The 23,434-nt window shown below is 35.2% G+C and overlaps 1 protein-coding gene across 1 annotated transcript; it reads right to left on the reverse strand.

Moving 5' to 3' along the window:
* Positions 1-6,164: 6,164 nt before the first annotated feature.
* LOC109798705 (sec23/sec24 transport family protein) lies at positions 6,165-15,844 on the reverse strand. Its single transcript, XM_020359067.3, has 14 exons — positions 15,381-15,844; positions 15,217-15,282; positions 14,130-14,183; positions 13,865-14,037; positions 13,574-13,760; positions 13,309-13,454; positions 13,081-13,235; positions 12,523-12,604; positions 12,322-12,437; positions 10,272-10,370; positions 8,687-8,810; positions 7,745-8,022; positions 6,772-6,986; positions 6,165-6,686 (listed from the first exon to the last, which is right to left on the reverse strand). The coding sequence occupies exons 1-14, from the start codon at positions 15,709-15,711 to the stop codon at positions 6,475-6,477; spliced, it is 2,238 nt and encodes a 745-aa protein (XP_020214656.1). The 5' UTR covers positions 15,712-15,844; the 3' UTR covers positions 6,165-6,474.
* Positions 15,845-23,434: the final 7,590 nt, after the last annotated feature.

The following is a 23,434-nucleotide window of genomic DNA, read 5'->3' on the forward strand; positions in this document are numbered from 1 at the left end:
GGCGAGGGCGGGGCAAATGCGGGGACAGGAACGGGGCGGGTATTAACATCCTTGTCCCTGCCCCCGCTCCCGCCCCCGATTTTATCACTCAGAAAAAACTCAAACCCGAATCTAATAAACATGAGTTTTTTCGTCTAAATAGAGACGAGTTCTAGCATGTACCCACGGGGTGATTGCCATGCGTTCAACGTGACTTTTTGTGTTCCTTTCAAATAAATTACCAATCAAAGTTTTAAAACATTGAATAAGATGAAAAAAAAAATATATATATATATAGCAACAACAACGACAATTTCTTATACTATCAGTCAAAAAGAAAATTAATTTCTTATATTATCTAACATTCGATGCAAACTAGATAAACTCATATTTGATAAACTAGATAAACTAAATGTACCTGTCTAAAGGATACACCAATAATCCTTTCGTATTCTGAGGGCCGAACGAGTGCTCCGAACCAATATTCCGGTGTGGGGGAGGTACCTGCAAAAGGCACTCCGACGCTCAAGTCAGGACAAAGCGCAGATATCGATGGCAATTAATGAACAGTAACCTTACCTCGTGACAAGAGCTATTTATACTGACATTTATGGGCCCGGATTCCCATGGGCCTTGGGACGTGATTACCGGATTAGGTAATACGCCTCTAATCGGCTTACTGGTGTGCTTAACTCTTAATCCTTGATTATCTCCTTATTAGCGGGAACCCGGGGTTATGGATTATCTGGTGGCCGAATGCCAATCGGCTTCCTGGTTCGGACATTCGGGTGCCGATTGGGTTTCGGTTACCACGTGGCCGAATGGCCGAACCAGATAGCCGATTGGCCGAGCTAGGTGGCCGAATGGCCTTGCTAGTACACTTGCCCCCTAGCCTTGCGGAAGGTATACCTTTGGCAAGGGTACAAAAATAGGGTTCGAAGGGTGATGTGGGAAATCGAAGGGTCGGATGGATATCCATCGTTGGATCGCGAAGATCTGGCGGTTACACCATTTCAAATATTTTGAATTTTCCCGCCCCTCTCCCTTGCTATATATAGTGATGTGTGGTAGGGCCTCTCACGCTTACTACTCGCAGCCGAACAGTGTCATCCGAGCATGTTTAGCTTTCTTTGTTTTTTCAGGCCGCTCCTCATTGTTCTTTCGTTTCGGCCCTTCCTGAACCACCTCTTTTCCCTTCTTGACCTTCTTCCGCTTCCGTTCCGGAGTAGGGGGCACTCGGTTGTCTTGGTTCGGACCTGGTACGTGTGCAACGGCCGAGCTGCCTACGATCCCCGATGCTCGAGCTTGCTGAATCCGACCGGCCAGAAGGTCGCGGATGTTGAACTCATCGGCACCACTCGTCACCATGATTCCTGCACAAACAAACAAGTGAACATCAATATGATTTTACCTAAAGGCCGAAACAGGAAAGTCACGCACCTATCAAGTCATCTCCCCATCGGGAGGATTCGACCACATTTATTAGCGACCTAGTCGGCAAGCGCCTAGGGAGTCGAAGCAAAAACTGTAAATTCCGCTGCTCTTCGGCCGTGAGCAGCTCATTCGGCACCACATCATACGGCCGAGGGGCACGCGTCCAGTACAAGGGAAACAGGCTCCTCCCATCGGTCCCGAAGAAGAAACGTCTCCCATTAGGCCGAATGGTCACCCGAAAAAATCCAGCTTTGAAATTCTTGTAAGATGAGGTAAAACTATCCAAAAGCAGCCGATCCGCCACACGGCTAAGGGAAACCCATTTGGCTAAATCTGATGGTCGAGACGAATAAAACGAAAGAAAAAGTAGAGGAGAAGGTTTAATCGCCAAGCACATGCACAAGTGTTTGAACCCTTGCAGCTGGGCCCAGCTGTTCGGATGTAGCTGTGTTGGAGCCACGTTCAAGACTCTCAAAACCCCCATGGTGAATGTGTCGAACGGCAGTTTCACCTTCAAGTCTCGAAGAAGACAATCGTACACATAGAAAGATGCCATGCTCTCGGCCTCTTTGTTTAAGCACACCATGTCGGGATTCGGAAATGCGTCGTTTCGGCACGAACGAATCCCAATCGGATACGGGTCTTCTTCGGCACTAAATCGAAGGCATTTGGTATAAGATAACAAGTTGGTAATCATGTCTGTGTCTCGGTAGCGTGAATAATACGAGGTAACCTCCCCGTTCACCCATTCGTAATCAAGTACCTCAGACGGCCCATATCTTTGCCGATTCGAGATACGCTTAGTTTTAAAAGGCATCTCTGCACTCCCACTAGTTGAAACCTCTTCGGACGCACCTGTATTTCCATCAGACCTATCCGCGTTCGGCCCCGAATCTTCAGACGACGACCCCTCAGATGATGATGGCCGAGCCACACTAGCCGAAGAGCTTTCGGAGGAAATAGCCATGTGATGAGACTCACCAAAAATCTAAATTCAAGATGGTCACTCGGCGTACGTCGTTTAGCCCGTAAACTTGCTCGGATGACACTGTTCGGCTGCGAGTAGTAAGCGTGAGAGGCCCTACCACACATCACTATATATAGCAAGGGAGAGGGGCGGGAAAATTCAAAATATTTGAAATGGTGTAACCGCCAGATCTTCGCGATCCAACGATGGATATCCATCCGACCCTTCGATTTCCCACATCACCCTTCGAACCCTATTTTTGTACCCTTGCCAAAGGTATACCTTCCGCAAGGCTAGGGGGCAAGTGTACTAGCAAGGCCATTCGGCCACCTAGCTCGGCCAATCGGCTATCTGGTTCGGCCATTCGGCCACGTGGTAACCGAAACCCAATCGGCACCCGAATGTCCGAACCAGGAAGCCGATTGGCATTCGGCCACCAGATAATCCATAACCCCGGGTTCCCGCTAATAAGGAGATAATCAAGGATTAAGAGTTAAGCACACCAGTAAGCCGATTAGAGGCGTATTACCTAATCCGGTAATCACGTCCCAAGGCCCATGGGAATCCGGGCCCATAAATGTCAGTATAAATAGCTCTTGTCACGAGGTAAGGTTACTGTTCATTAATTGCCATCGATATCTGCGCTTTGTCCTGACTTGAGCGTCGGAGTGCCTTTTGCAGGTACCTCCCCCACACCGGAATATTGGTTCGGAGCACTCGTTCGGCCCTCAGAATACGAAAGGATTATTGGTGTATCCTTTAGACGTGATTACCGGATTAGGTAATACGCCTCTAATCGGCTTACTGGTGTGCTTAACTCTTAATCCTTGATTATCTCCTTATTAGCGGGAACCCGGGGTTATGGATTATCTGGTGGCCGAATGCCAATCGGCTTCCTGGTTCGGACATTCGGGTGCCGATTGGGTTTCGGTTACCACGTGGCCGAATGGCCGAACCAGATAGCCGATTGGCCGAGCTAGGTGGCCGAATGGCCTTGCTAGTACACTAAATAAGAAAGACTTAATAGGATTGACTAAAATAATGGCTATAACTTTTTTTGATCCAGTGGAAATAACAGCTATAACTAGTGAATTGATTGTAATTAAAATGAAATTGGTATAATAAATAGAATAGAAAAATGTATTTGGTTACTTCTCGGTTAAAAGGTGGTTAGAGAGAGGATGGGCTCTCGAACATTTTCATTGGTGTCATTTCAATTCTTTTGTAATTTCCCTGCTTTTACTTTAGAGAACTCATTGTTCCTTGAAGAATTCATCACTAAGGCTTTGTTTGGATTTGAGGATGGAAAAGAGGGAGTGAAAAATGAGAGATTTAAAGGGAAAGTGAGTAAAAAATGAGGTTGTTTGAATTAAGGGAAAGTGAGTGGAAAGTGTAGAGAAAGTATGTGAAAATTTGTGAGTGAATTGATTGATGTGATAGATAAAAATAAATTTTTTAATTAATAATTATATAAGATTACTATTTTGCCCTTAAAAAATTTATAATTATTATAGTTAAAAGATAAATATATAAATTTTAATTAAAAAAATTATAAAATATTAAATATTAAATATATATATATATATTAAATATTAAATATAGATATATATATTAAATATTAAATATTAAATATTAAATATTTAATATATATATATAAATTAAATATTAATATTAAATAATTATATTTAATTTAAAATATTATATATTAAATATTAATATTATATATATATATATATAACATAATCGATTATGCTGTATATATATATATACAGCATAATCGATTATGTTGTATATATATATACAGCATAATCGATTATATTGTATATATATATACAGCATAATCGATTATGCAAGGCTACATAATCGATTATGCCCTTGCATAATCGATTATGCTTCAACATAATCGATTATGTAAAGTCATAATCGATTATGTATTCTTGCATAATCGATTATGTTTCTTTCGTATATACTTTTTTCACTGCATGGCACACTATGCATGCATGCGAAAGAGTATTTCTGGGTTTTTATAAATCTTACGTGGCTTTCTTCTCCTTTCTTTGCACAAAAGCGAGGACGCGAATCACGTTTCTTTCTCCTTTTCGTCGTCGCAAATCACCGGAAACGAACAATAAGTTTCTTCGCCTTTCTTTGCTCATGAATAGTAAATCCCTGGAAACAAACACTACCTAAAAGAGTTATTTAGAAGGGATTTTTCTTGGTTAGATTTATTCAGTTTTAACACATACCCACTATGACTTTCTGTAGATTTGTCCAAGAAGTTGATCACAAGCTAGATGCACATGGTTTGTAGTCGCAAATGCTCACCTTTTTAAGCCAAGATACAATATGTGATGACCAGTATTTTAAAAGTAATCAGCAATGGCATATAAATTCCAAACGAAAGACTATTGATATCCCTCTATCCTCAGAGAACAACCCAAACGTAGAGGATTGAATTCTCAACACATCACTATCATCCACATTCCAACTCAGTAGGTCATTAATATAAACATTTTCTATTGGTGAATTAGCAAATCATGAGAGAGAATGTAGAGAGAGGGGTAAGGAAAGTAGGGTGGGGAATCAAAGAAAAAAAAATGAATCACTATCTTTTTCTTCTCAAATTTTTTGATGAACTACAAAGAACTAGACCTTTGAAAAATCTTCAAAAGGTGGGGAAGGGTGTGGGGAGTATTTGTCTCAAACATGAAGTATGTGAAAGAACAAAGTTACAGATTTGTGAGGTTTTTAGAGGTCCAAATCATTAAACAACTTGAGAGACAGCTTAACATTTTCTGTATATAAGGTTGTGAATATTGGATTGATAGACCACAATTCTCTCTCTCTTTATATAAAAAAAATAAAATAAAATAAATATATATATATATATATATATATATATATATATATATATTGTCACATGTGAAAAATTAAATTATCACCCAAAGTAAATATCTTTATGTGGAGATTGATGAATGACGTGCTACCAACAATAGAATGTGAGTACAAAATACTGACCTCTTGTATCCTTTTTGTAAGAATATGGAAGAAACAACATTCCACAGCTTGTTCAACTGCAAATTTGTTGAGAACATATGAAAGTTTTTCTCAAGTAGTCTTAGTATGATAATTGTTTTCCCTAGTAACATTGAGACTTATTATTGGTTACATGATATTCCACATGAGACTGCTGAAGCAAATACAAGATGAAGATACATTTGGTGTGCTGCTACTTGGATACTTTAGAACACTTGGAACCATACTATTTTCAGGGATAAAATCTTCAACCAAACTGTTATACATGATATTTTGATACACAAGTGGTCTTGGTTGAGAACATGCGAGCCTTATTTCTGTTACACGCTTGCACAATGGAATATCACCTTCACTGCATGCATATCTGCGCAATCTGAGGCCCAAGGAAAACTCGGTGGCTTTTTGCTTTGTAGATTGGTGATATGGTTTAGATCATCTATATGGGTAATGTATTTTGGTTTTAGTTGGTATAAAAAGTTGTATGTAGTTCAGGTAAAATTTGATAGGAACACAATGAGTATATAATATTTTCTTCATGTGACAATATATTGTATAACCGTTTTGGTGCTTTCCAACAAGGAGTAGTGACAGATTTCAAAGTGGAATATGTTGGGTATGTCTTATACTTTTGTGGCACCCACACACACACACACACATACATACATATATATATATATATATATATATATATATATTTCTAGTTTGCTGATTAAGAAAAAAAATAATCATTTTCTCCACTAACAGGAAATTGAATTAGCAGCAACCATATATAAATCTAGAAGATTAGTCGGTGTCTAAAAAGATTAACATCCGGCGCTAACTCCATACAAACAGAGGAAAGGGTTTTACAAAAAAAATAAGAACTATAATGTACATTGACTAGCACTTCAAAAAAGGGTATAAATGATTAAAACAGGTACAACAAAAGCAACCAACCACTGGCTTGACTCCATAGTTGGTTCTTAACGAACTAGAACGCATCCTTACAAAATGGAAGCACCTATAATGTATGTAATTCCTGTATCTGTAAGTAGACATTGTACCCCAAAGGGATATCCCTATTTCATGAATTCTAAAACTTTCTGTGTAATATCTTCAAGGAAGGAAACAAAACCCATCACACTTGTAAGGCCACTTCCATCAACATCCTGCTCTTCAATCAGAAAGTTCTCAAAAATTGAGGCATCATCCTGCCCTCCTCGAATAAAAATGAGTTTGGGAGTGATGCATCTCTCTTGCTTCAGTTTGTTGATTGTAGTCCTTAACAAACCTGACAAGGTATTTTGCATAAAATTTAGGCAGAGAAACAACATATTTAATGCAGTGAGGACAGAAGGTAAAGAAAGAAGGTTTACAATCATGGGGCGGAGGAAAAGGAAGTGTTGGGTCTGCAGTCGAAGAATAAAACACGATAAGAATTGTGAATGCATCAAGGAAAAATATCGGACTGCCACTTGTAATCAGTGCTGCACGACTCAATGAATGGCGAGGATATGCTTGTTTATCTGGAGTAGCATATGATGTCAACACAGGATACACCGCACGATGAAGGGAGCTGGGTTCCAACATGCTAAAAAAACAAATGACGAGAAACACAATTAATTCTTGAATATATATAAATTCAAAGCTAGAAATACACAACTACAAACCAGGTTGCCGAAGCTTTGCATTTTCAAAAATTAGTTTTGCGATAACCTTATCTTTCATTCAAGGTACTTAGTTTTGCAGTCAATTCTTGTGAAAAGTATTCTAAATTTCCTCATCTTAAGTTCTTAACCTAGACACAGGACATATATTTTACACCTATATATTTATTAGGCTTGATTTCCAAAGATACATACACATACGCTTGCTTCTAAATCCACGATGAATATGATTTTGTATTACATTCAAAGTCAAATGTGCTTTCTCGTAACAAATTGTAACCAAACCAACTAGTTATATCGGGTAAAAAATTTGTCATACTATATTTCTTTATTAAATGCTACTACTTTTCATTTACACTGTGCTTAGAGGTTGAGGAGATTTAGGTGTTTGCGAGAATGAATTCGAGTGAATCTGTGGAATTGAAGGTGGGTCCCACCAGTAATAAAATTACCCTCTATGATGGAAGGGTTGTCATGAAATTCACTGGAAAGAAAAATATAACTCTCAGCATAATGCAGTATGTTAAGTGGGTAATGCACTATTTTGCTAACTATTTATGAAAATGAATATCTGGGACACAATTTCACTCAGCTTTATGTTTGTCTGTTTAATTCCTTCCACCAGACACTCGTGGCATAATTATGCAACCATTTTACAAATAAACCTGAGAGCATCAATTACCTGAAAAGGCATTGAAGATAGATGCGATAGTCCGGGTGAACACCTTCTTCATGAAAGCGGAGAAGAGGATTTCGAAGGAGAGCAAAAATTAGGCGTGGTAGGGGCTGCAACTGAGGACATTGAGAAAATGCTACATCAATCTGAGACCTTACGGAACTTCCATTATTATACTGAATAAGTCTATATGCATCGTTGTACTGAGCTGCGAGGATCACTAGCCACTCTTGAAGCAAAATTCTACCCTCCCGAACTCCTTCCTCCAATGAGGCTAATATAACCTGCAGAATACAATGAGGTATTAATCAGAAAATTAAGTTGAAGAAAGACAACAGAAAACTCACAAATTAAAAAACAAAAAGATAAAGACAAGAGAATAATATTACTGTGGTAATTTATACCAGTAACAATAGTAGGCAAGTGTTAGGAAACTGATAGCTAAAACAGAAATCAAAGAGAGAATTCTAAGGGAATAGACTGAAAGAACACGAGACTATTATTCAACAATGTAAAATCAACTTCAGTGATTCTCATTTCCCAGAGCTTAGAGCTTTTACAGAAAGGGCACTCCTCTCTGCCCATGGTATTGCACCATGGTTCCCCAAAGTTTTTCCTAGCCTATCCTCCTCAACATCAACTCCTAATAACCAACTAACCACGCATTCTCACTCCTCTAACCAACTCCCCACCACACATTTCCGCCTCTCACCTTGCTGCCACCTGTCCTCTATTTTTTCTCCTTGTGTAAACTTCTAATATCATAGGCCATTAACCCCTTGGCCCAATATTACATTTTTTCTTTGCATTATGAATCCTATCAGCAAGATAAAAAACTAAAACCTAAAAAAAATGAAGCAAGCATACCACAGAGAATTAAGTTTGAAGAATGGGACCAAAAACAAACATCAATCCAAGCATAGAAGTTAGGTTGATTTTATAGTTCACCTTGTGAACAAGCAAAGACAGAACAACTTCAGGATCACAGCTATCATAAAGTTCATGAATGTTCTGAGCAACACCAAACTGCAACGTTCGGATCCTTAGCCGACGCTGAAGAGAATGCTTGGTTCTGTATCAATAGTCAGCACAACAAACTGAGCCCCAAAATCCTTCACTCCATCATTAAGCAATTTTTGGATGATGGAAGAAAATAAGAAATTTAAACATAATTATCAGGAAAACTAGGGACTCAGTATAGTAGTCAAACAAAAAAAAAACAAAATGAAATACAACTGATATTCCAAAAGACAGTGGTATTCTAACAAAACAAACCCAAACCAAAATTTAGAATGTAAAAACAAGTGTAAATATTATTTGTTGCAAAATTGAGCATTAGCAAATAAATTCATGATTGCATATTGTTCTCAAATTAAAAATAACAATTGAGATTGTGAAACACTGATACTCTTTACTTAGATAATAAATTTCCTAATGCATCAAGAAAGCCTCTTAAGATATCACATATTGATAAGGATACACTATAGAGCGAGTTCCAAGCAACGAGTAGCAGGCAGAAGGAAAGAAATAAAGATCATCCAACAAACACATCTACTCAACATTATTTATCAGAAAAGTTTGTATGGATTTTCATAATAACCATCATCTGCATCAAAAATTGGGTCCCTAGGATGAGAGAAATAAAAATATATTCCCTAGAAAATAGGCTGAAATATTAATTAGAACTTGCTTCAAATGTTCAAACAGCAAAGTCTTTCATTTAAAAAAATGACATACTCATGCGTATGTTCACCATATGATTTATAATTTCGTGGAGATTAAACAAAAGAGTAAACACTCATTCTAGTCCTTGACATTGTAAGTGTGTCAACCACTTTAATCCATAATTTAGTAAAAAAATCATTCATTGTTGTCTTTTCTACTAAATGTTCACTCTTGTTTGGCACCAAAAAGGATTAAAGTGAATACCATTTTGTAAAATCAAGGAATAAAATGAGAATTTTGTAAAATCAAGGGCTAAAGCAATTGATGCTTACAAGTTACAATTTTGGGGGACTAAAATGAGGATTTGCTCTCATGTTTAAACAAAACCTAGAAACATCACTCACAACCAGTAAAACGCTCCATCTTCAATACCACTTCTACTAGATAACAGAAAAAGTGGTATAAAATCCATCAATAATTTGTTAGGTTGTTAGCTAGAGCTACTAGACCTCAGGTCCCATCTTGCATGCAATAATGTCATGGAAGATATACAAAACCAGCAGAAATATAGTCTTGGAATTTGAAACCAGAGAATATACAGAAGCTCCAGTTGCATAAGAAAAGTCATGGTCAAGGAACAAGCTCCAAACTTTGGAAGAGACAGTGTTTGTTCCCATTGATAAAAAAATAAAAAAAATAGATAGAACTGTAGAAGTTAATAAAAAATAATAATTAACCAGTTCAATTGAAAGAGTTGACCATGGATTGGACTTCACCTACCATAGACAATATTTAAAACACTCGAACACCACCAATAGGAGAACATGAATTCAAACAATCTAATTTAGTTCTCTGCTGATGACCATACCTATTTGTAGAAACCCCTCCTGAATTAGAAAGTTCCTGAGGTGGAACTACAACTGCATACTGAAATGCAATCTGAATTGTAGGAACATCTGATTTAGATCTGTCAAAAAAAGTAACAATATATCTTATCAGATTATCAGAATGCGAAATGGAAATTAACCGTATTATTTTTAATGATGGGGTGTTGGATATAATGGAAATTGTGGAGGCCATTAAATATCGATCTTGGAAATGGTTGTCTGTGGATTTGAAGAGAGATCAATTATTGTATGTTAATTGGCTTATGGATCCTATTTCTTGTATCAAGTGTGTATCCTAGTTCTGTAATTTGTAAACAGGGTGGAGTAGCATAACACTATTCGTAACTTTTTCTATTTCTCAACATTTCTGTATTTGGGTTTGGCACCCCTAGTGCCTCCTTAATACAAATTTCTCTTAGCTGATCAAAAAAAAAAAAGAATGCGAAATGTATTATACAAGAAATTATATCAAAATATAGAAGATAAGTTATGTTATTTAAGATCAAAATTTATTCAGCTAATCTTAGTTTCAAAAACTGTTTTGCATTCAGTTCACATGCTAACAAGAGTATTTTATTTATATCATCTTAAGCCCCGTAGTCAAAGAGAGTATTATTTTTTCAAGTAGAGGAATGTTTATTTTAATATTTGAGGGAATTCACCTTATTTAACAGTTTTCTCATTCCAATCCCTCCTTCATGAGAATTATGGGACTACGGAAAGGCCTAACCGGTGTTAGCAGCTTCTCAATGCCATTCTTTCTCTTACTCAGAAAAGTAAGCATCTAAATCCGAGGTTGGAAATAGCATTTTTTGATGAAATCCGGTTATCAAGATAATGAGAGAAACCGCATTTCTAAAAGGAGAGGAGGGAGAATGCTATCCTGATTTCGAAATACAGATTGTTGTGGCCGAAATCAATACCTTAATTGCGTAAGAGATTAGTGATTTGTCTGTCAGTGATCTCATTGAGAAGCTGTGATTGATAAAGCGGGAGGCCCAATGAGCACTACTGTAGTGCCCTATTTATATGGGGTCGTAGAGCCGGTCAACCAGTTCGCCTAAGATCCGATTCTTGCTCACAGATTGTTGGAATTATGGGGTTTTAGGTATAGAGATAAAAGAGAATGAAATACTGAATTGATATTTGATATTAACTAAGATGTATTACAATGTGTTGAGATGTTTATAAAATCTAAAGTACCAACCCTTATTTTTACTAATCATAATTATAATTACTTAGAAAAACAAATCATAATAAGATAAAAAAAATATGGTAATTAATCTTGAGAGATAATGAGGAAATAGAGAAATTAATCCTAGAGGATAATGTAAGTTCTGATAAGATATTTTGGAAATTTCCATAAATTCTAACACTCCCCCTTAAGCTTACAAAAAACCCTTTAAATAAAATAAAAAATAAATAAACAACGTAAATTTGAGACAGTGGAATGAAGGGACTTGGTTGGTCCACATTCTCTGGGACGTGTGTGGCCAAGCTCATATCACAAGGAAAGCTGTGAAGGCAAGTTGATGTCTTTGGAAAAGTCAAGAGATCAATTAACAATTCTGGTAAAGCCACAAGACCAGCCTGATTTCTATGAAAAGCCACGGAGCCAGACTCATCTTTGGGGAAGTTACGGGGCTAGACAGCTAGACAGATGTCTGTTAGGAGTGTAGGTCAAGCTGAGAGAGGCCCAACCCAGGAAAAGTAGTGGTAGGTGAATACTAGGAGAAAGAAATAATAGTATGGCTAGTATTAGGACTATTAAATACCTTCTATATCTTTCTCCTACTATATACCTTCCACTCCTTTTTCCTGGATTAATGGAAAAAGTGAGAAACTAGTAACCCAAAGTTTACTGTGTGAATTACCTGATTGCCTCCTAATAAAAAGTATTAAGTGTAACTAACACAAGTACCGTAACATGACATTACAACTTCTTAATTCACCTCACTTAAATAAAACAATAAAAAAATGTATAAGCATTGAAGCTTGTAAGACATGATTGTAATCAGTAGTATTTTATACCTTGAAAATCCAACGTTGTTCTCAAACACAAAATCATAAGCATATGTAGCATAAGAATCACAACATATGATGTGTTGAACATTTTCATACTGTGGATCTGGGAAGAAGTGACCATACTGCAATAAAATAGTAAGTTATTCTATAGGCTATAAGTAGATGCAAATTTATGAATTACAAATCCATCCCATACAACACACTTACGGAATTTCCCGGTTTAAATTCAGTTGAGGTTCTTAACCGCAGGACACAACCAAAAGCATATGGTCGACTTAGCATTCGATACCTGCAAAGGGAACATATCACAATATAGTCACCCAAAGTGATATATGCAAAAGTGTGTAAACAAATATTCATATGTAACGTGCTATTGGTAACATTTATTATTTCAAGTTTCAACGACATTTGAGTTTAGTTACCAAATTAGAGCTCATGTTTATCACTTAAAGTAGGTGATTAATAAAACAATATGTGGTCAATTCAATTGCACTTAATTATCTTAAGTAAAAAATAGTTAAACAAAATAATACACATTTATTTTGATATGGTTAATATTAAAAATATATTGCTTTAATTTATATTTATTGTGGTTAAGGGAAAAAGCGGTATAATACCACCTCAAGTTGAGATTGTATTGAACATGGCCGCACAGACTATCAATAATTACTGAATAACTATCCCTTGCTGATCTATATCAAACAATTGAAATGATTTTACCAGTAAAGCAAGTCTAGGGATATCAAGTAAACACATGATACTTACATATCCTGAGGCAAAGTTGAGTCCTCAGTGCTTGTGTATAAAAATAAGGAACCCCCACTTTCAATACTCAGAAATTTTAGGGATGCCAAATCAGTGTACTCATTTGTTACAGCAAATATGTCAACACATACACCTGCTTGAACAGCAACAGCAGCCTGTAAAACACGTGTCAATTCTTCCACTTCTGATAAATGGGAGACAGAAGTAACAATAACATAAGTTAAATACCAGATCTTTATAAAATGGTGTCTGCTCCGGGAGTAAAGCACGATCTGCATCCTCTCCTTTGCTTGCATATTGTTCACCATATCTTCTTGTGTCCAATTGTCCAGTTCCATAATCAGGGGGACCAGATAAGAAGGCAAAGACTCTAGCTGCAGTTAAGAATAGAAATAATATCAGCTTTAAGCTTTTCTTAAGTATGGAAGATTGAACATTAAAAAAACACTAACAGAAGCAATAAACTGTGAGTTTTGTATTTGTTCATTCAAACCTAAAGCGAAGGTGTTCCCATATTCAGATCCAAGGTAATTGCAAAGGGCTTCCATTGCCATCCCAAAACCACGCCCACCTATCAGAACACCATCCAATCCCTGACCTGCTGCCGTGGTTCTCTCCCATGAAGATGCTGGTCTAAGTGTTTCAAGCGCAGATGCAATACGGTCCTTACAAGTTTCCACCTGCAATAAAATATATGCAATTTAGATCTGACACATTTTTCCACGTGATGTGTGATCTTTGCTCCTCAACATGAATACACATTTCCTAAATATGCTTAACATACAGGAGCCAGAAACTGTAACAAAGGCATGACATCTTCAAGCTCAATAGGTAAGGTTCCCTCTGCTTCAGGAGGGATAAAAACATTTTTCACAACAGGTATTGGACCTTGAACATCATACAATCCTAGTTTGTGGCTGAATGTAGCAAGCCCAAAAAGTGAACCAGGAGCAAGAGCTGCAATAGAACCGAAAAAATGATAATAAGAGCAGCATTCAAAAGATCAACCTTAGGCAGGAACTAAATATATAGTATGGTCAACATAATACCTTCCAGTGCTGCCAGCAATGCACTTTTGGTAAGTTCTAGAAACTCCTCTGAAGCTGCAGAGAAACCAAAAACATTTTTTTAAGTCAAATAACAATAATATAAAATTAAAAAAAAAAAAAAAAAAAAGACACATCTGCATATATAGGAAATGAATTGAGGCTATAAACAAGATGGGCGAAGGAAAATACAATGCAAGAATTGAATAACAAATATAGTAAACTAGGCACAATTATCTTCACCTTGGTCATTGCATCCTTATATACAGATTGAGAAGACCAGAAATATGCAAAATGGTATAGAAAGATTTGATATGGGATAAAGATCAAAATTGAGGCTATTTTTTGCAATCTTGGCCTTCCCGTTCTACAGAAGTTAGGCCAACGAACAACACAGTCCCCATAACAGTTCCAAATCCTATCTAACTTGCAACAATCATGGCTTGTAAAAGAGAAAAAGCATGGCCACATAATGTAACAATCATTGTCATGTTAATTTTTCGTCTTAATACTCAACCATATGTAGACACAAGATGTCATGTGTTTCGTTTCCATGGTCTCACCCTCCAGTCTCAACTTTTAAATAAGAGAAAAAATGATATTATAGCCAAATCACAAACGATCCATATAAAAGCTCAAATTACCATAATCAACATAACCTACAGAATTATAACTGAAACGCCACTCTGCTCTCACACACTAAAACTTCCTAGTCAGGAACCAAGTCCTAATAAGAGAACCAAAAGCATAATGCACAACCAGCACCAAATTCCTAACCAATTAACCTCACAAATCATCCAATCGGTAAAATCCAGTTCCAATTATCAAAATTAACACGTCAATAGGCCATATAAAAGCTCAAATCACCATAATCAACATAACCTACAGAATTATAACTGAAACGCCACACTGCTCTCACACACTAAAACTTCCTAGTCAGGAACCAAGTCCTATCAGAGAACCAAAAGCAAAACTCACAACCAGCACCAAATTCCTAAGCAATTAACCTCACCGAACCATCCAATTGTAAAAATCCAGTTCCAATTATCAGAATTAGCACATCAATGAGCCGCGACGTGAGGAACCTTACCGGACAAGTCAACAGCGGCGACATAAACCGGACACGCCTGCATTGCCGCTTCCTCCGACGAGTCCTCTGCAAAAATTCCGATTCAAAACGGTCAAATCTGAAAACCGCGCTAAATCTAATCACGCAATTCAACAGTGAGGAAGCAAAAGCGATAGGATAATTACGCGAAGGCAATTCGAGATCTACGAAGGAGGACATCATCTCGGCGCAGGATTGAGAGCGAGAGTAGCGTTCGACGGCGTCGGAGGTGAGGCCGTTGAGGTTGCCGCAGAGGGAGCAGGACCACGACCACTGCTCCAGCTCGCAGTAGGTGTTGAAGTAGGCCCAGCAATTCTCGCAGCGGGGCAAGAGGTCGCCGGAGGAGCCGTACGACGGAGCACGGCCGTTTTCGTCAGCGGCGGCGAAGGGCGTGACGGTGACTCCCCAGAGGAGGCCGGAACCCTCGCGCGCGTCGGCGTCCATCGGGAAACGCGACACTGTTGCCCTCACCGCCATGCTTCCTTCTTCTTCTTCCTCGGTGGTGTTGTGAGATCACAGTGTGTGTGTGGAGACCGAGTTAGACTCGCTCCCGCACTTGACTCACTTGATTTTGCTTTTCTCTTCTATTTTTCTTTATTACCTTTGGAAATTAAAATTAACCTAATTAAATTTTTAAGTGCAATACCAAAGTTTTTTTATCTAGGATTTATGGAGCAATATTTATTCTTACTTAATCTTTTGTCCTGTATAGAAGATTCTTATGGGAGAGAAACAAAGTTTGTCTGCGTGGATAGAGATTAGTTTTCAGACTATTGATAGGAAATATCTTTTTTTATGTATTATACATGAAAATAAAAGAAAATATGTATGATACTACGTAAGCTTAAATTTTAATATTTAATTAAGATATCTCAATATAATAAAATAATAATAAAAAATACAAAATTAAATTTAATATTCTCAAAAATACTTTATTAAATATTAATTTTAATATTTCAAAAAATACATTCTAAATAATAAAATTAATATTCTAAAAAATATTTTTTTAAATTATATTTTTTTACATGTTTGAGACAGTAAATTCATTGTTACAAAAAATATTTTATTGAATTGTGTAACACCAATTTTATTATTTTAAAAAATACTTTTCGGAAGATTCTAAAATTCTTTTTCCAAAAATGTGAAGAAAAAAAATTAATTTTTCTATCATCCTTTGAATACATTACCGACTCACAAAAAAAATCAACAAATTATTTATTTATGTTATGTATGAGTAATATTAAATAAATTACATAAAAATTATAAATAAAAAAATGCAATTTAAAACATTAATTTATATAAGTAATAATAAAAATTGAGTGAAAATTTAGAAGTTAAAAAATGATAGAGTTGAAAGTAAAAAAAAATACAAAAATAGAGTATAGTTATCTTGATTATAAGAAAGAGAATCAAGAACTAAAAAAATTCAATAAATAGTGATTAAGAGATGAACTAAAAGAAGAAAAAAAAAAAGATAGCTAGGTATGAATGAAAAAATAATACTTAAAATAGAAAATTAATTAGAAGGATATTCTAAAAAAAATTAGAAAAAAAATGAAGAAGAAGAAGAGAGAAGGTGTATTTATAAAAAGTTATAGAGTATTTGTATTGGGAGTTGCTTATAAGCAACTTCCTATGCCATATCATGTCACATCAACTCTTTTGTACTTTATGAATTGCTTAAATTTTAGCAAAGTTGTTTGTAGGAATTCCTCTACTAAAATTTAAGCGACCCATAAAATGAAAAAGATATAACTAAGGGAGTTGCTTATAACTTATAAGTTAGCCCCACCAAAAATGTCGTAAGAAGTAAATAATTTTCGGCATATGGTACCTGACCAATAACCACAGATGGATTGTTTAACTCGCATGAAAAAAAGCCCAAACCATATTGTTTAGCAAAAAGGATTGGCAGATGATAAACACACCTCCACTCTCGTATAAATATACCCCCTTTTTAAAACAAATATATAAAATGTCTAAATTACCCTTAAAAAAAATAAAATTCATAAATTTACACCTCTCTTCCCCGTATCCTCGTTCCCTGCACCCCCCTTCCACTTGTGATTTGTGGTGGTTATTTTGGCAGTTTCTGGCGGTTAAAAACCGCCACAAATTGCATTACCCGCGTCATTAATAAAAGAAAATTCAATCTCTTTGTGGCAGTTTGAAACCTCCACAAAATGCATTTTTATTTGACATGTTCGGTTGGAAACCGCCACAAAATTGCAGTTCCATTTGACTTGTTTGTCATTTTGTGGGGGTTTTACACCGCCACAAAATTCATTTTAATTCTGTCCAACTCAAAGTTCTGACGAGAAAATATGCACAACTTAACCAACGAGAAAATAAGATTCAACCACCTCTCTTAGCTCCTCCCTGTAATTCACTGCCATAAAAGGGGATATACAAGTAACACTAACTCAGGCAATTAGTAGCTTATCAAGGATATACAAGGAAAAGGATTGTAATACAGACTTCAGTAAACTGACAAAGTAAAACATGAGGAATGTCAGCATTATATACTTTAGTCTTGTCAGTTACTATTATTACAAAATTGCAATATGATGTGCATTCTAAATATTCATGCCCCACATAGAAAATGATTAGAACATGTAGAACCCACAACATATTGATGATAATGGATTCCATAATTACATCCTTTAATAATGAACAAGCAGGAGTGATACAACATGATGGCTATTAAATAAAACTATAATAATGGTAATCAGCATATACAACATCTTATCTATCTTCTATCTCTCTCTCCCCTCCTTCTCCCTCTCTGCGGGCTCTCCTTTCTTCACATGTTGATTTAAATCGTTTAGTTACAAACCAAAATCCCATAAATGCACAAATCAGTACACTCAACAATGTAAATTAGGAAATATGTCTCTGCATTCTGTTCTAATAATTCAAAGGCATAGTTATTTTGAGTTCAACAAATCAACAAAAAAGGCCATAAATATCATGCAAACAAAAATAAACTCCCAAGCATATAAAAGTAGTCTCAGTCTCTTGATTGACGAGTCCAGAGTATATGTTCTGAAGTGCAAAAAATTTTAAGAAAAAATTATCCATCAATGCTTATATGTTTCATTTTTGATAAAACATTAACCTTGCATCAGGATCTTGATGCTATTGCTATCACATTTCTCCATAAAGAAACTATCAGGATCATCTATAATCTGGATTGCTAGGGTGACAGCCAAACAGGTGAGCATGTTGGATACAGACTTTTCTATTTTGTAAAGATGCAAGCATATGCTTGTTGTCATGGCTCATTCAGATTAATTAAATAATAAATATACCATCAATCAAGGCATCAACAATTAACAATAGGTTTGACATCCACAAATATCATATACTTCAAATATGATAAAAGTATTGTGATACATACCTGCTGACGAGCTGCTGCAAGCTGTAAGAGCTCATCTGCTTCCGAGAAATTTGTAAACCATTGACTTAAGGAATGATCTTTGGTATCACCTTTTCTTCTTTTACTTGCATCCTCAACAGGTACTGCATTTACAAGTTCTTTCAACTCAAGCATGGAAAAAGGAAAGTTGCAGATAACAGGGGTAATTGATACATAACATACTAGGAGGAGGTAAGGTGAGCCCAGCAGGTAATCTTGGCAAGTTCACAGCTGGATGACCTTGCATACGAGCTAAGAAAGCCTCGGAAGGATCAGGGAAAACTTTCATCATAAAACTCCACAACAACAGGCTTCTTTGTGGACATGGAACTGTTTTCATCCTCTGGATACAACTTCAAGTGATGATATCTGTATATATATTACACTTCAATAAAATACAAGATTCAGAAATTATTTTGACTTTTACAGAAAATGGTTTGCAAGCTGCATGATTAATAACAATGAATACTGGTTGTATGGTTATATAGTATATCATTAGATATTATCCAAGCACTTGAGCAATATATAACTGAATACTCTTACCAAGCTTAGCAGTTTGCAAAATAGATATTTGCATACTCATCCAAGCTTATCATTAATAATAAAATGAAGCACCCAAGCCAAGTTGTTAAATCTATCTAACTAACCTTAGCAGGGCATAGAGTTGCACTCCTACAGTATTTCAGAATCATAACTACATCGCTAATGAATGATTGAAACGTGCTAAGAATTAAGTTGATATTTTGCCAATCCTTGGTACTTTCAGGCATATTTTGAACCTCTATAATGAATCAAGAAATCTTATTTCAACAAAAGGCTCAATATTTTTTTTTTCCTCCGGAATCAACAACTAAATTCAAAGCAGTACCCAACAACTCACAAGTTCAAAGGTTTGTCACAAACATCACTATGGAAATAAAGTGTGATGGCAACTTCAAATTCCCCCCATCCAGCCTCCGACAATTCAAAAGGTGGCGCCTCCACAACACGGGTGGGATTATTGAAACTAGAATGCAACTGAAAAACAGCACGCTTTATTATCGCCCCAAGATCTTCATTGGATGCTCCACGGACATATACTGTCCATTTTCGTGACTTTCTTACTCTCTTTGTTAAAAAAAACACATTTTCGTGACTTCAAACTACACATTAGACTGGGTGGTGGCGACGTAGGATACTTACTCGCTGGCCTTTTTGCCAAGCCAAAATGCTATGTTCCCATACACGATTGGAATGCTTATTTCTACATCTTTGAGTTTCTTACCCAAGTTTTACACAAAACCAAGAAATGGTTATACTCGTACAATCAGTACTTTAGTAAAATATAGAGGAATTTATTTTGACGTTGTATGACATTTTAAAATCATATTTGACGTTATGCAGTGGTTTTTAATATCTTTGTAGTGCTATATGATGGTTCCTATTCAAAGTTTCGAATTTGAATCGATAAGGCAAACAAGCTGCAATCTTTACTCAGTCCCAAAAGCGCAGGGTTCGGGGGAAATCGTCATTTTGGCGAATTGGAAAATGGGGTTGCGGGTTTTATCCGAATTTGAACGGAGAATACCTAACAGAGAAGGAGGTGTGGCGAGGGAGTGTTGAAACGGAAGGTTCAAAACAAATAAAAAGCGCTATGTTGTTAGCATTCTTCCAATATTTTAAGGGAGGTGTAGGGTGTGGAGGTGCGGGGAAGGGGTGTAGGGTGCGAAGAAGGGGTGCGGGGAAGGGGGGTGTGGGGTGTGGGGTTGCGGAGAAGGGAGGGTGTGGAGTGCGGGGGAGGGGGGTGTAAATTTAGGAATTTTATTTTTTTTAAGGATAATTTAGACATTTTATATATATTTTTTTAAAAAGGAGGTGTATTTATATGAGAGTGGAGGTGTGTTTATCATCTGCCAAAAGGATTTTGCTCGTGTGGGCCATGGTCCAGCGTCCACATCAAGCCCACTATAGCATAGCACTTCGTAAGAAACGGCCTACTTACATGTCACGTTAGGAACACGCATTTACATTTTTTAGTTAAAAATATCATTTAACTGCTATTTTTTATTAATAATCTGTAAATACTTTCTTATATTTAATATTCATGGAGAATAATAAATATTGTTTAAAAAATTAAATAATATTTTCTTTCTTTCTTTAGAATGGTTTCAGTTTATGTATATATTCTTTCCTTCTGATCCTTAACAATAAAAACCATCTACTTTTATAGCTCTTGCTAAGAATACCGATTAAGAAAATTACTAAAATCTAAAAATCATGTTGAAATATATTGAAAATTACACTGAGAATTGATTAATTATAAGCTTTAAAAAAATGTCACTTTTTATCCATGTCTTTAGGAAATCAGTTACTAGTATTGAATATTTTTCTAAAATCTCACCGTTGACTTTTTAATTTTTATACAAATCTCAAAACCAATTTAATGGTGTAAGTCTTCGTTAGACCACACTTTGTTTATTTGGATTTGTGACGTCTTAATCATTGCACGGTCAACTGTATGGTACCAATTTGTATCCTAATCAATAATCAATTTATGAGACATCGATTTTAACATCAAATTATAGAAATAGAAAGAGACATTTTGCGTGTTAGCCTCTAAATAAAACTAAGAAAGAGTCAAAGGCAAAAAAGAAAAAAAAATAAAAATAAGAGGCAAATTATGGCACCAAGGAATTCGAGGCAAAGATCATTGCCACAAAGGAACAATGAGAGAGTTTTCATATCATGAATCATACATTCAATTAATGATTTGAATGCCTAACAAATGTTTTTGTCGGTAATAAAATGCCATTTTGTTGCACTTTTATTTGACTCTTTGGATCAACTACACCAAAATAGTCATCCATAAGCAAAGACCAAGTCAATGTGGTCACAAAGTAATAAGAATAGAAATGAAAAAAAAAAAAGTAGTACTAACTTGTAAGCTATAATTAAGTTAGTTTAAGTAACTTATAAAATTGAGTTAAAGATCAAAATTTATAAAAATGAGTTAAAAATTGTTAAAGGTCACATCTTAGATAAACTTAATCAATCAAACTTTTTGGTTAAAATATTTTTTGTTCTTATAATTTAGTAAATTTTATCTTTTAATTTTTATAATTAAAAATATTTCAATTTTTTATTTATATATTATTTTTGTTTCATTTACTTTCTATAATTTTATAAAATTCATCTTTTAGTATTTATAATAAATAGATAAAAAGTAAAATTTATAAAATTATAAAGACTAAACAAATATTTATACTAAATTTATTTATTCTCGAAGTTTATCTTATATCAAATTATCTGATTGGTAAGCAGATTTTATTTTTTGGTAGAACCTAACCTAAGTTGATTTGATTTGATTTAATTTTAGTGTACTCATGATCATGTCAAATCCAACCTAAAATATATATTTAATATGATTATGACTGAAGTGAGTTAGATTAACACATTGTAACCCCTTGTGTAATTACCCTATAACTGAATCCTAACATCTCAAATCCTTTTAAATCCACAACTTGAAGTCCTTGTCAATTATAATACACTGTACCTTACTGCCACTTAATTTTCATACTTTGTGAATTAAATTTTCCATATGCATTTCCTTTGTAAGTTGTAAGCTTCATATTTCCAATAAAAAGTGCCATAATCACATAAACCAACAGCTGCCAAGTTGATTCAACATAACTATTAAGGTTTTAAGCAAATTACACTCACAGTTGCTTAAGTTTTATGAAATTAAATAATATTTCTTACTTAAAGTTTATTTTTTGCTTAAAATGTGATTGGATAGTAGATTTTAATAATGGTTAAAGTGTGTCTTAGAGCATCTGCAGTGGGGGTTGCTTATAAGCAATCCTTTGTGCCACATCAACTCTTTTTCACTTTTTTTTAAGTACTGGAGTTTTTACAAACAACTTTGTTAAAAGTTAAACAACCCATAAACACTGAAAAGAGTTGATATGACATGATGTGGCACAAGAAATTACTTATAAGCAACCCTCACTGCAGATGTTCTTAGACACACGTTAAAAAAGTCGATAAAATAATATGATTAGTAACTTTAAACTTGGAAGTGTCATGTTTGTTTTTTTTATAAAAAAATATTAAAAAAAAGACGCAGAAAAGAAATTAATGGATAAATTAAGCAATGTCATAGAACACCTGTCGATCCTGGCTGTAGATACGAAAATAGTACGGAAAATGCAATAAATGTTTAACTAAAAGAATTTACTTAGCGTGCAATATGACAACCAACGAGGTCCTATCACTTTCATAGCTATTATTCCTTCATAAATCATTATTTTTATTTATTTTAATACAAACTTTTTAATGCTAAAATTAATTTGAAAAGTTGAATTGAGTTAAAATTAATTTTCTAAATCACTATTAAAAAATAGCAACAACACTCTTCTTATTTAATAGACTAATTATTTTTATTAATTTTTTGTGTGTGATTAAATTAGTATCTAATTATTAATTAAAAACATTTTTATTTACAAAAAAATAACATAGGTTTCTGTTTAACTATGTATTAATTAAACCTATGAGTCATTCCTTTTGTTGATTCAATTCAATAGTTAAATTTTAACCAATAACATGAGTAGTCAACAAATAAACAATGGTTGATATTTAAGCATGGATCATCTGTTTTATGAGCATGGAGCAGTTAAATTTGGAAAAGATTGACTAAAAAAGCAAGCTGCATTGAAAATGAGAGTAAAATATTGGAGTAAATCAATAATTCATGAAATGAATGAAAGCATGATGAGAAATTGGTGAGGGAAATTTGCATGAACT

The sequence above is a fragment of the Cajanus cajan genome, chromosome 8 (genome assembly GCF_000230855.2).
Source record: "Cajanus cajan strain Asha chromosome 8, NIPB_CcT2T_4, whole genome shotgun sequence".
In the NCBI taxonomy this organism is placed as follows: Eukaryota; Viridiplantae; Streptophyta; class Magnoliopsida; order Fabales; family Fabaceae; genus Cajanus; species Cajanus cajan.